A 13,668-nucleotide genomic window follows, 5' to 3' on the forward strand; every position below is an offset into this window, starting at 1 on the left:
TCCCAAAAACAAATCACTCCTTCAAGATCGATCGATCAGCTCACATAAGCATTCTCGCGCACTGAAAAGTGCACTCAAATGATTCTCAGAAAAGAAAAAAAATGTCTCTCGTTCCAACACGGTCTGTAGATCACCCAGAAAAACAGCAGGACGCTCAAAAATTCTTAGTCAGACTAACGGAAAAACAAGTGTTCTGAATGAAACTCACGGCTCTAGCAACTCTCTCTCGTGCTCTCAGCCAGTCTCCAACACCGTTCTCCGTCCGATGACGCAATCGACCGAACCTCTGTTTCAACTGCGTCTACAGTTTCACATGACAATGTTGATTTACACTAAACTCACGAAACTTAATCCGAACGTGCACCACTGTTTTACATTACAGCTTCAACGGAAAAAATATCGACCTCTTGTACAGCAATCATGGCGTGTCTGCCTCGTAAACTATTGCGCTCTCTTCTTCTTCCCAGACGTCTTTTCATCTCCCGCGAACACGCCGGAGAAAGAAAAACCCGTCAAAATAAAAGTCCCCATAGAGAAAAATACCTCTGTTACAATTAGGAACAGCTGAAATGTTATTCTGTCTGCACAAAGACAACAGATGGTCCACACTTTCTTTTTCTTCAAATTCCATTCCCCCATAACCAGACAAACAGATGTTGGTGCCTGACTTCCTGAACTACTATATGTGCAAAATTATTCTGCTGATGAGAGCATGCAATCATATTTTATGGGGTTCAATGACCGAACCGTGCTACAGAATCTGTTAAAATCCTTAAGATGCAAAGCACCCATATATAAAGCTGTATCAATTCTGGCCCCGTAGCAAAGCAAATATGGTAGCATCCTTTCTATAGGCAATAGTTTATTCCCAGCCTGTCTTGTACGTGACACAAGCAATTAATTATTGGAAGTGAAATGGGAGAAATAAATTGGGGACTGTCTAGCATCTCTGGTGGTTACTATTATTTGTTATCAAATATCCATTTTCATTTAGAAGAATGAGGTGTTCAATTGCTGTGTTATGTTATATTCAATTGATTTGCCTTTTATTATAATAACCAAACATCTGGAGTTCACCGTACAATTCCCTGCTCACGATACCAATCAGAGAAAAAGCAATCTTCCTTTACATGCAGCTAATTTTACAATAACATTCCCTGCAGTGCATCATTTTCTTAACCAGTATTTTTGGCTAATTTATTTATCAGTCTTTCCAGTCTGCATATATAATCTGTGGCCAAAGAATGTAAAATTAATATAGTATAATAATAATCAAATAATAATGTTCAAAAATCATTATTATTATTATCCATTTTACGTTCTTTGACAAATGGGCCACAGAAATTTGAATGTCCGCTGCTATACTGTAGGGGTCTCTGATGATGAGTTCCTTCAGTCCAAGTCTGTTCACTGGCTTTAAATCAGCACTTGTCTCATTAGTGACTGCAGCTGTCTGCTCAGAGCTGAACCTAATGAGGTGCTGTAACCGCTCTTGCTCAGACACACTGACAGACCTCTGTCTTCCTCCAGTCTCTCATCTGTAAAGAATACACTTCATGTGACTCTCAATGATAGTAGAATCAGGTCTGAAGAAATGGATGAACAGCATGTGCATGTGGCGTACGATTCACCTGTTCTGTAGCCAAATGATGGCCTTCACATTTAGTGCCAAAATGGTGCACAATTCTTTTTGCATTATTGCACTAATCTCACACAGCCAGACGCATAAAATCAGCTCCACATTGCAGCTTATTCTAGCCAATAACCGACAGACGAGAAGAGATCATATGACAGACACACAGAGCGACCAATCATGTGTTTGTACGTGCATATTTCAATATTGCGCTTGCCCTATGGCCCTATCCGACATTAAATTAAGCAATATGCTAGTGATGGGGACGAGACCGCCTATGCCGAGTCCGAGTCAATACCGAGTCTTTGAAGGGTCGAGTCCGAGTCGAGACCGAGTCCGTTGGTTTTTAAATTCAGTCGAGTCCGAGTCAAGACCGAGACTTTGAGGAAGCAAGTCCGAGTTGAGACCGAGTCTTTAGGAGTCAAGACCAAGACCATAAAAACATGTCAGTTTTCATATTCATGATTTAATATCACCCCAGTTAATAATCAACAGTTAGGCCTACAGACTAAGCTAGATTGGGAATTGTTTAGAGGAGCCGTCTTAACGTCTTAATATGGACTATGCTTTTACTATCATTAAAAAAATCCCTACCACATGCATCATCTTCTGCCTATTTTTCTAAACTGCTTCAACAGTGCTGCTCTGTCATCAACATGTTAAACCCACCCTGACTTTTTTAATCAAAGTTAGGACATGCAGAGCAAATTACATTTTCTAGTGGTATGTATTCTAGTGGACTAGTGAGGGGGACGAGACCGCCTATGCCGAGTCCGAGTCAAGACCGAGTCTTTGAAGGGTCGAGTCCGAGTCAAGACCGAGTCCTTGAAGGAACAAGTCCGAGTCGAGTCCGAGAAAGCAGAAATCGGTCTCGAGACCGGACTCGAGTACTACATCACTACAATATGCTGTAGGCCAACTATAGCATCACCTCATGTCATCTAGTGAGAAACATTCATCATGGTATCATTTTTACACTCAACTTTGTAATATTCCAGCTAATCAGTGGTCGTTTATTTAGCAGTGTATCAGTTAATTTGGATCGGTAAAATAAAGCGATGTGCCTGAGGAATTTTAACTAGATTAGCCACTGAATAACTTTTAATTTGAGACTACTTCACACAAGAGATTGTGCAGTAAATGTCACCACTCCACTTGTAACGGTCACCAGCTGGAGTGCCCTTGAGAGCCACCATGAGGGTCATTCCCTCAAAAACTACATTTCCCATAACTCTCTGCCTGGACTCATCATCCCTGATTGCACCCACCTGTATGTCATTATCTTGTTTAGCTCACCCCATATAATCCTGGTTTTCTCATTTATTATCTGCGAAGTCTTGTTTAGTGTTAACTGCAATTCTGATCATTCTCCCTGATTTCATGTCTCTTGGTTTTTGGATTTCTTGCCTGTTCTGTGGATTACTCTTTTGCCCGTGTTCCCTGCCTTGTTGTGTTTGTTTGTATGGACTGCCTACCTGTGTTTGACCTTGCCTGTACTTTGGATTATGTTTTTGGATTACCCTGTTCAATAAATATTGCATTTGGATCCTCAACCTTCTTGTCTCGGAGTGGTTCGTAACACCCCGTGGCGGAGCCAGGATTTTTCCATAGGGGTGGCCAGGCAAGGGCCAGCAACCAGTCTGGGGTGGCACAGAAATCTTAATTATTTTATAATAAAAAATGATTTGATAATGTATTGGACTGTTTTAGTGCCTACACAACTGAATAAAGTTAATTTGTACTTAATTGTAAGAGATAGTAGTGAATTAGGAATTATGGAATACTGAGTGAATTTTATTTTTATTTTATTTTATTACCCACCACCTCATATTAAAATTAATTAAATAGTAATAAAAGGGCACACACTATATAGCTAAAGTTCAACTTGCTCAGTTGTTCTGGTTCTCAAAATCTCCAATAGCTTGTTCTACATTGTTGCATCTTCATGGATGAGATAACATGCAGATAACTACTGTAGTCCAAAGATTATTCAACCTTCAATGCGTTTTATATAATCAATGAATTCTTCAACCAATTCTGAGTTTGTCAAAAAAAAAAAAGTTTAACTTTCTATATTAGTTGTCAAAATAAATAATTGCAACAGTTCTATCATACCTAAATTAAAAAGGAAAACAAAAGTTCTCCTTTGAATCCTCATGTGCAAGAGTGAACAAGGCGGAAGTCAACAGCACATAATGTAAAATGTTATGTTTTTCATAATGTAATGTTGCCAGAATGTAAAATTAGTTATTTTATGGATTTAAAAATTATCCATTTTTGTTTGTCCTTTACAAATTAACGCAAAATGAATGCCTATCGTCTAGTACAAATGCACAGTGCTAACATTTATTTGGACATTAAAACATTACATATCAGTTTGTGCCTTATATTGTGATCTCACATAGCAGAATATTTTAATCCAGACACATGTGATGCATATATAACAAATACATGCATGCAGTTTTGACAGCTTTAATCACCTTTTTGATTCTTACATGAGTTGACGACAACTACGGCTACAGCACGCCGCATTTGCGCGTGATGTGCGTACCGCAAGCACAGGTATGACAGGAAAGTTAGTTAGTTTTACTGACATTTGGCCTGACAACATCTCATCTTACCAAAGATAGCCAACTGAATAAGGACAACGCCCTTTTCTCAGCATCTGACATAAGTGTCACAAGCTTTCACACACACGTCTTCTAAAATAAAAGTAGCATCAGAAAAAAAGAGAATTACGTTTGTGGTTGACTGCACACTATTCGACTTAGGCCTACTCAAAACGGTCTTGCAACCCACCAGTTGAGAAAGGGTTAGGGTTGACTCTATATTTACTATGTGCATATCACTGTCTGATGTTCTGCTGAAGCTCATTCGGCACTTGCACATTTCCGCACTCGTTTGACTTTTCGCCTGGCGCTGAGGTGAAGTTGGAGTGTGCGTCTGAAAAGTCTCATGTTTTTTGTGGTCTTAAAGAGACGGTTCAGCGTTTTAAAAAAACGCAATTTTTGTCAATAAAAAAAGAGACAGAAACAGCAGTTGTGAGAGGGGTGGCCAAAGGGGTGGCCAAGCTTAGACCAAGGGTGGCCCCGGCCACCCCTGGCCACCCCCTAGCTCCGCCAGTGGTAACACCAGTATTAGGCTACACTGTTAAAAAAATCTGTAGAAATTACAGTATTATTGGCAGCTACTTGCCAGTAACTTACTGTAGATTTAAATTGATGTTATTTACTGGCAACAGTTTGTTCAAAGTTAAATGAACATTAAACATTAACAAGGCTTTAAAATAACAGCCTCATGCAAAGCATTCTGGGAACCAAAATCTGAAGGAAAATAACAGAAAAAGGTTGATGAAGATTTCTGGTTCCCAGAATGCTTTGCATTAGGTTGTTATTTTATAGTTTTATTCTGTAAAGACAAAGACTTGTTAATGTTTAATGTTCATTTAACTTTGAGCAAACTGTTGCCAGTAAATAACATTGATTTAAATCTACAGTAAGTTACTGGCAAACAGCTGCAAAACTACAGCAAATTTTTTACAGTGTACGTTTACACGTGGCTGGCTATTTTCATAAACGGACGTTTCACCCTCTCCGTTTTCAAAAAATAACATTGTGCACACCTGTCAGTTTTCAGAAAAGTGTTCGTTTACATGAACCCGTGTATGCCGTCAAGAGCATGCCAAACCTGTAGGTGTCAGTGTAACGAGTAGCTCAAGCCCACGTTAGCCAATCAGAATCCTGAAAATAGCAACAACAGCAATGAATCACTCCCTCTTTCTCTTTTGAACAAGGTCGCACTTTTGAAGCAGGTGCAAGTTCTGTCGCAAACTGTGACGTCGGCTGCCTAAAACTCAGTTTTTCTCAGTTTACATGCAAACGAAGTGTCCAAAATCTCCACTCTGGCCGGAGTTTTTAGAAAGAATCGTTTTCATTGGCGAATTCTCCGTTTGCGTGTAAATGAAGGGCACAAACGAAGGGAAATGTCTCCGTTTTTCAAAATAACCATGTACGTGTAAATGGGGGCTTGATGTTAAAGACTAAAGGTCATCTGTTATAGCTAAACAAATGCAATGATTAAATTTTGCTGCTCCAATCTCATTTAAAAGATATCAGCCTCACATATTCTGTAATTAGATTCAATCAATTGTTTCTAATAAACATTCAATAAATGTTCCGCCTCCTGTGAGCTTTGTCAATGTTGTGACATTATTTACTGGTACAAGGCTACACACACGGCAGTTAAGAATTGCTACTCAATAAGGGAATTACTACAATTACATGGCGAGCAGCAGAAAGAACGGCTCCTGTTAAACTGTCAAGTCAGATAAGTGAGAAGTAACAACGTTTGATTTCCAGCAGAGGGAGGCGGAATACCAAACTCATTCAATCACTGTTATCCAGAGATGGCTGCTGCTGATCATTCAGAGTAAAGTCTTTTTCCAATTAACGCTGTAGAATTAGGCCTATGTGAAACAGATTTTCTTTAAATGTTGATTTAAGCGTTGTGGTGTAAACTGTGATAAATGTTTTCATCCTCCTAAAATGCATTATTAAATCAAATTAAATGTTTGTTTGTTTTTTTCTCTGCTCAAATATTTCAAAGTTCTCTTCAGACGGAACAGATGAATTCACTGTCCTCCATTTTTGCTGTGGGGTCAAAGGTCACAGATTAGCTGTAACATTGCTTCCACATCATTCACTCTTCACTGTCTGTTGAGCACTGAAATGAGGTGCAGTGAGTTAGTACACACAGAAAAAGAGCAGTACGATACTGGCGCAGAAAGGTTTCCTGAACATATGCTGAGTTGATATCCTCCCGAGATCAATGGCCTCCAGGTTGACAGTCAGTCTTCCTCTGTATTTATGTCACAGTGAGGGCCTGAGTGTCACGGTAAATGCCATTCTGATGTTCCATTTCTCTTCACATGTCCGCTTTCTAAAAGGAATATGACACACTTTCCCTTTTAGTTGAATCAACTGAGCTGATAATAACAAAAGGGGTTAAAGAGAGAACATAGCCAACAATAGAGACCATTACACACACAGACACATGCATTTTTTATTTATTTATTTTTGCATTAGTGTACACTTGTTCAGAGAAGGTTGACATTGTAAATAGTATACATGCATATTGCTTATTAGAAATGAAGACATGATGATGGGATATTGTTGTCAATAGAATTTAAAGTTAAGATAGATTGTATTCTAAATAATTAGTTTTTAAAGAGGGAGGATGAATAATGAATAACTTCCCTTTAAGAACCACCCCTTTACCAAATGCAAATTAGAATTTTATAGATACAATTTTGCATAGCCTATTTCTCTATATATTTTATTGTATTTTATACAAGTATCTGATTAGTGCAAAACAAAAGTAGTGCTTATTGCTTATATTAATTAAAAATATTCATTTTGGCCAGGTCTGGGTATAATCCTGCCTCCAACACGTTGGATGAGGTCCTGTGTGGCAGTACGATCAATGGGAGTTTAATCACAGGGTTTTTCGTGAATGATACATCCAAAATAACCTGCAACAGAAAGAACAAGTTATATTGTTGTTGATTTCAAGATTCTGTAATTCAAGACTATTAATTTTTTGCAACATGTGTATTGTATATTCAAACACATGACATTGAGTGACATTGTCTTTTATTTCCAATCCTTAGTTCCATTAAAACACAAAAGAATACTATCAAAAAACAACAACAACAAAAAAATAAAAATAAAAAAGTAATCAGCAATATACCTGACCAAAGTACATGAAAATGTTTTGCTGCTGAAAAGAAATCAGACCCTTTTGGAAACCTGGTCTTGTTTTCCGGTACCTACCTTCAGTCTATACTCTACTTTGAGGATTCTGCAGTTGTGGATGCTGGTGCTGATTTCTGGGGGAATGACTAATACTTTGGTCAGATTCTGTCTGGTGGAGGACACTAAAGGCTCTCCCTTCTCCTTCAGTATCTGTGTGGTGTGAACGGCTCTCTGGCCTCCGGCAAAGAAGCTCTGCTTCTGGTAGATGATGTACTTTGGCACAATTTTTCGAGTTGAGCTGTTGACAATCTCACCATCAACAACTAGCCCTTCACCTGTTTGAGAAATAAACATTGCATTATAGCTTGTCAAATGAATCAAAGTAATTATCTCTGTTTGGTTGTTGTTGTTTTTTTTTCATTGATAGATCTATTAATTTACCAAAAATGCATGTTATATTGCTTGGGTTACCTTGCTGGTAGCCTGTCTTTGGCAAGAAAATATCCATTGAAATATTTCCAGAGGCAAAAAATATGACATTCTTGTCTTTACTACCATGCTGAGGTGCCTGCAGAGGATGAAAGTTGTAGAGCTTGTTAGGTTATTACTATTCATAAAGTAAGAGTTACTTCTGCTAATCTGTTCATGTTAATCTCACCATTACAGTCAGAGTGACATTTTTCGGCCTATTACTATTAAAATTGTAAAACTTGTCGTCATTGAATTCTAATATTATTGTTCGACGGTTTTCTGCATTATATGTTTCACGCTTTAAATGAGCCTTTGAATATTATATCAGGCCTAAAAATAAGGCTTTTAATCATACCATCAGTGTTGACTGATCATAATCAGCTCTGGCAAGAAAGTTGAACTTTGTGTCAGTTTTGCTCGCGGCACGCAAAGACCTGGTCAGCTTGGCCTGAAGTCGGTAGTGGATTTTACCATGAGCACCTTTGAAAGATGACGGCAGCCCCCTGAGAGTAGAGACATTTTCATGAATGACTAACAGTCTTCAGAGAGAAAAACATGCATCATAATGATAGATCAATATTTCAGCATATAGGATATAGCACATTGAAGTATTGACTACATTGCAAAAAGTAACTGAGACTGTTTCAAAGGAAGATTGAGTTTCTCTCAGGAATCAATAAAGTATATATACTGTCGATTTGTAAGTCACATCTATCAACCAGACCGTATGTCTGGTGACTTACTGGTAGGGAAGCTGAAAGGCAAAAGAGAAGACATGTCTACCGACCACTAGAGTAACGGAGCCTATAGCAAAAAAAGATACAGACACAGACACATATATATGTGTGTATATATATATAGTGAAAAAAATGCTATTAAACATACAGTATATTTAACATTTAATATTTTAAACATACAGTCTTAATGTTGTTTTTACATTCATTTAGAGATTCAATGTGAAAATATGTATTAAAATATAGAAATATAGGCTATTACATGTTGTAATATTAGGTGCAATTAATAGTGATTAATTACAGAAAATGTGCAATTAATTAGTAAAAATTTTATATACACTACCAGTCAAAAGTTTTGGATCGTAAGATTTTTAAAGTAAAAAAAAAAAAAATCTCTTTTGCTCACCAAGGCTGCATTTATTTGAAAAATATATATATATATATATAGTATATAGAATATATAGTAAAGTGTAATTTATTCCTGTGATCAAAGCTGAATTTTCAGCATCATTACTCCAGTCTTCAGCGTCACATGATTCTTTAGAAATCCTTCTAATATGATGATTTGATGCTCAATAAACATTTCTCATTATTATCACTGTTGAAAACAGTTATTTACATTTTTATTTCAGGATTATTTGATGAATAGAAAATTCAAAAGAACAGCATTTATCTGAAATATTAAGTTTTTGTAACATTAAAGGGATCATATGATGCGATTTCTTGTTTTCCTTTTTCTTTAGTGTGTTTTAGCTATAAGTGCAAGTATAAGATCTGCAGAGTTACAAAGCTCAAAGTGTCAAACCTAAAGATATATTCTTTATAAAAGTTAAGGCTCAGCCACGCTTTCCTAAAATGAATCCTTTTTCCTCCACAAATCTTTGTATGTGGGAGCAAAGATTCATAACACCACCCAAATGTACACGCAAAGAAAGATTATTGTTGTTGCGCCGGCGCCGCCATGTCGTGGAGACTGTGTTTTTCGTTGCGAAAGCCAAACTAATAATAATAATAATAATAATAATACATTTTATTTATAGGCGCCTTTCTGAGCACTCAAGGTCACCTCACAAAACATAATAAAACAATACAGCAGTAAATCAATACAATTTAACAACTATAATTACAGTGCATAAAATAACAACTAGAACAAAGATTAAGAAAGCAAGATCACGTGGGATATGCCAGTTTAAAAGATGTGTTTTCAGGCGGGATTTAAAAATACAAAAGTGAGTCAATGTTGCGGATGTCTGGTGGAAGGGAGTTCCAATGACAAGGGGCAGAGCGACTGAAGGCTCTGAACCCCATGGTGGTCAAACGAGCCGGAGGTACAGTGAGATGAATACAAGAAGAAGAAGACCTAAGAGTACGGGTGGGAGTGTTAATATGAATGAGGTCGGTGAGGTACAGAGGAGCGAGGTTATGAATAGCCTTAAAGGTCAGAAGCAAAATCTTTAAATCAATGCGGTATTTAACTGAGAGCCAATGAAGCTGCTGAAGGACAGGAGTAATATGATTAATAGAATTATCAATGTTGAAAACAGTTAATTATTATTATTATTATTTATTATTATTAATAATTATTATATATATTTATTATATATTATTAATTATTATTTATTATATTATTATTACTATTATTATTATTAAATGGTCATAATATTGACAATATTGGCTCTATTTTATTTTTTATTTGTGGTATTTTTAATCAAGTAAATGCAGTCTTGGTGAGCAGAAGAGGCTTATTTTAAAAACATAAAAAATCTAACCTATCCCAAACTTTTGACTGGTATATACATACCGTATAGTATTAGTGTTGTGTGTTAAATATATGAAATATATGCACAACATATTATAAAATATAGGCTATGTATAATATATTAAATATTATGTTATAGAAAAACAGTAAATTTTTGTCTCTTCAGTACAGTGTACGTCTACGCATAAAATGCAAAGATTGTTTTTCACAGATGAGTGTGTATAACAGCATATGCATCATCAGATATTACCATCTGCTTTGTCCTCCGGTAAGACAGATAAGACAGTTTGTGAGAAATACTTCTCTTTATCCCAGTATGTCACATTATTTTCCCCTTGTGATTCAGTCCATGCCACATCAGCCTTGCCTTTTGCCTTGACAGTGAGAGTTTTGATCTTGGTTTCCTTTGACACCTCCACAATAACTCTGCCTGCCAAAGTATCCCCATTGCTGAATGTGTTGCGATCATTTAAGGCATCATACTCAATGGCGAAGTTCCGGATTGTCATCTCCAGGAAGAGCAGGTCAAGTCTAAAATTGTAAGCGTATTTGTAGGATATACCTGGAGTTGAAATAATCCCTTCTGTTTTCTTTATCCGTGTTTTGAAAATACACCTGGCATCTCCCTGACAGACTCACCAAACTGGCTCAGCGGGTTTCACCTCGGAAAGACATAGACCTTACCTCCACAGGTCTAGCATGTAAACTGAAAGTAAACCACATGATGAAATGGAAGAGCTGTATGTATTTCTATGGTGTTAGTGACCAAAGAGTCTATTGGGAAAATCTGTTTTTAGAGCATGTGAGGGAGCAAACATGAATACGGAAGAGCTTGTGAACAACGGTCCCTTTGCTCTCGCTGCACCTGCTCCACAAACCTGAGGAGCTTTAATCAGTGCAGTTCATTATGGATGTGTGTTTTGTGACTGAAGAGATTTTAACCACAATCTTTATTGTTTAATAATTGCCCTTATTTATTTGAACATACTCTTTGTGTCAACAAAATGCAATGATGGATGAAGCAATTATGATTGAATGGAAATATGTGGGATGACATAAGTGCTGGATTCTTTTTTGGAGTAGCTACATTTTCTCCTCTTTTCAAGCACATAACGGTAATACATATATGATGGCAATGCAATAATGAAGTTAATAATGAAGGGATGACTTTGAATAAGTCTATAAAAAGCTTTTATTGGCCACTGCATCCTGCTGTTATAAATATTTTATAAATCTTTTTCTTAATCCGTAAAAAAAATTCTGTGCCTTGTTCTTTAGTGCCACTTTTTTTGCTCTGCAGGTCTGCCCTAAGCTTGATTTTAAAACATTTATAGTCTTATATATTGTTGCCAATATTAAATAATATGCAGTTAACATTTAGCCTACTTATTTGCTTATACTTATTTATTTGTTTGTTTTTGTTATCCATTTTTGAAGAATCTACCTGTTTAGTATTTGGTTAAATTAAAATATTCTATTAGATTCCCATCATTAAGCAGTCATCATCAACGTTCGAAATATTTTTCCTGTTGTTGCACATTTCCGTTGCCTCATGTAACATACTTAAAAAGGATGCACCAAATAGTATGATTTTCATTGCAAGGACAATTCTATCAAAGAAAACTGAATCAAAATAGTTTTTTTTTAATTGCTTTCATAATGTGTTTAATAGCTAATAACAGGAATGTGTGCAAATCAGTCACAAGACCCATGACATGATCCGACCAAATGTATGGAAAGGAACCTGATAAAATCAATGTTGCATGAAGTTGCAAGAAGGGCGAAATTTGATTCTATGGATTTTCTGAAAATTGCCGAACACACTTACCGTCTGTAACATGATTCTAACCTGATATAGTCATGGGTTTTAAAGGACAGATTCATTAGACTTGTTCAATATATGTTTCACATCCAGCATTTCATCAAATACAAATTAGAATTAGTAGCTGACCTGTTAATAAATTCTATGTAAATTATTTAAGCATGATGATTTGTTGAAATATATACGGTTTGAATCAAAATGATTGGATGTTTTTAGCCTCTGTAATGAGTTAATGAGAGAACATAAATTAATTGATGTCATAATGTCAACATATCAGGCAATATGTTTTTAGTTGCTTTAGTATAATACAGTTATCTAAGCACTGCTCCAACATTGCTTATAACCTATTACGTTTTTTGTCCAGCAAGCGGTTAGTCTTTTTTTTAAGGCTTTCAGGTTTTCGGACCGAAGGTTTTCAGATTATGTTTTTCTAATTAAGGACTGCGGTCTAATCTTCAATGCCCTCCAGTAGGGCATAAAATAAAGAGCAATGACACAAATGAGAGCCAGGAAAGGATTTTTTTTTTTCACTCTAATCTAACTCAGTTGGGTCAGCAAGCATGAATGAAGTATAAGTGTGCTGTTCTAGTTGAAGCTCCAATAATTTATTCAGGCTTAAGCTTGAATAAACATCTACATCAGAGCTGATTCAATGATGCTGAAAGCTAAACGTTCCGCAAAGATACTTTTTAAAGGACAAGTTCGGTATTTTACACTTAAAGCCCTGTTTACAGATCGTATCTGATGAAATAGAACAGTTAAGATAAAAATTTGGACACATGCTCCTGTCCCGAGAATTTTAGGTTTATTTCGCTTTTGTGGACCTATTTTGCCAAACGCGTCACACCCGTGATTCTTCCGTTGAGCGCTTGAATAATAGACACTCCAGCCCAGTTGGTGGCGATAATGCACCTTTGCCAATTGCAAGCAAACCACGGGCATTTCATTGAATACACAGAAGAAGCAGAAGAAGAAGCGGCGGAGTAATACCGTAAAGGTGCTGCGGTCTCACAGCACGTCCTATTAAGTCAATGGAGTTGGACAAAAACTACGATAAAACCTGTTGGAATGCATCTTTTTCAGCGATTTTTGATGGAACATATCAGTGAACACCCCCTGACCACTCGGTGAGTTTCACGTCTTTGTAAACGAAAGTTTAATGTGTTTTTAGGACGGAATCTTCCAGTGCATATAGACAACCATTGTGGGGGTGGGGACAGGAGCATGTGTCCAAATTTTAATCTTAACCGTTCTATTTCATCAGATACGATCTGTAAAGAGGGCTTTAAGTGTAAAATACCGAACTTGTCCTTTAAGGATTTGGAAATGGAAAAATCCATCCTCCTGGATTTCAGGTGTGTCCTGCTGTGAATTAAAGGTGCTGTCAGTAACTTAAATATACCATATTGTCCAGTGCAACATGAACAAAAATAGACTAATAGACAAAAATGGGAAAATATAATCGTGTTTTTGTTTTCGTGGACTTAAATATCTGG

At 36.7% G+C, this 13,668-nt stretch overlaps 1 protein-coding gene across 2 annotated transcripts; it reads right to left on the minus strand.

The window, feature by feature from the left end:
- Positions 1-4,923: 4,923 nt before the first annotated feature.
- LOC309512168 (arrestin domain-containing protein 3) lies at positions 4,924-10,989 on the minus strand. Of its 2 annotated transcripts, XM_082187629.1 has the most exons (7): positions 10,601-10,989; positions 8,601-8,661; positions 8,213-8,360; positions 7,858-7,954; positions 7,465-7,721; positions 7,013-7,163; positions 4,924-5,176 (listed from the first exon to the last, which is right to left on the minus strand). In XM_082187629.1, exons 1-6 carry the CDS (start codon positions 10,857-10,859, stop codon positions 7,029-7,031), a joined length of 957 nt encoding a protein of 318 aa, XP_082043755.1. In that variant the 5' UTR covers positions 10,860-10,989; the 3' UTR covers positions 4,924-5,176; positions 7,013-7,028. The 2 variants fall into 2 exon arrangements, with proteins under 2 accessions (XP_082043755.1, XP_082043754.1); XM_082187628.1 differs by lacking the exon at positions 4,924-5,176 and having other exon boundaries at positions 6,683-7,163; positions 10,601-10,988.
- Positions 10,990-13,668: the final 2,679 nt, after the last annotated feature.

This window comes from Leuciscus leuciscus (genome assembly GCF_965113295.1).
Source record: "Leuciscus leuciscus genome assembly, chromosome: 13".
Taxonomy (NCBI): domain Eukaryota; kingdom Metazoa; phylum Chordata; class Actinopteri; order Cypriniformes; family Leuciscidae; genus Leuciscus; species Leuciscus leuciscus.

Excerpts from the sequence above, each read along its gene's own strand:
- LOC309512168 (XM_082187629.1), bottom strand. The coding sequence starts at position 10,859 with ATGACAATCCGGAACTTCGCCATTGAGTATGATGCCTTAAATGATCGC. Across the intron at positions 7,955-8,212 it reads ATGATCAGTCAACACTGATG|GCACCTCAGCATGGTAGTAA; the intron begins GTATGATTAAAA and ends CATCCTCTGCAG. Across the intron at positions 7,722-7,857 it reads AAAGACAGGCTACCAGCAAG|GTGAAGGGCTAGTTGTTGAT; the intron begins GTAACCCAAGCA and ends TTTCTCAAACAG.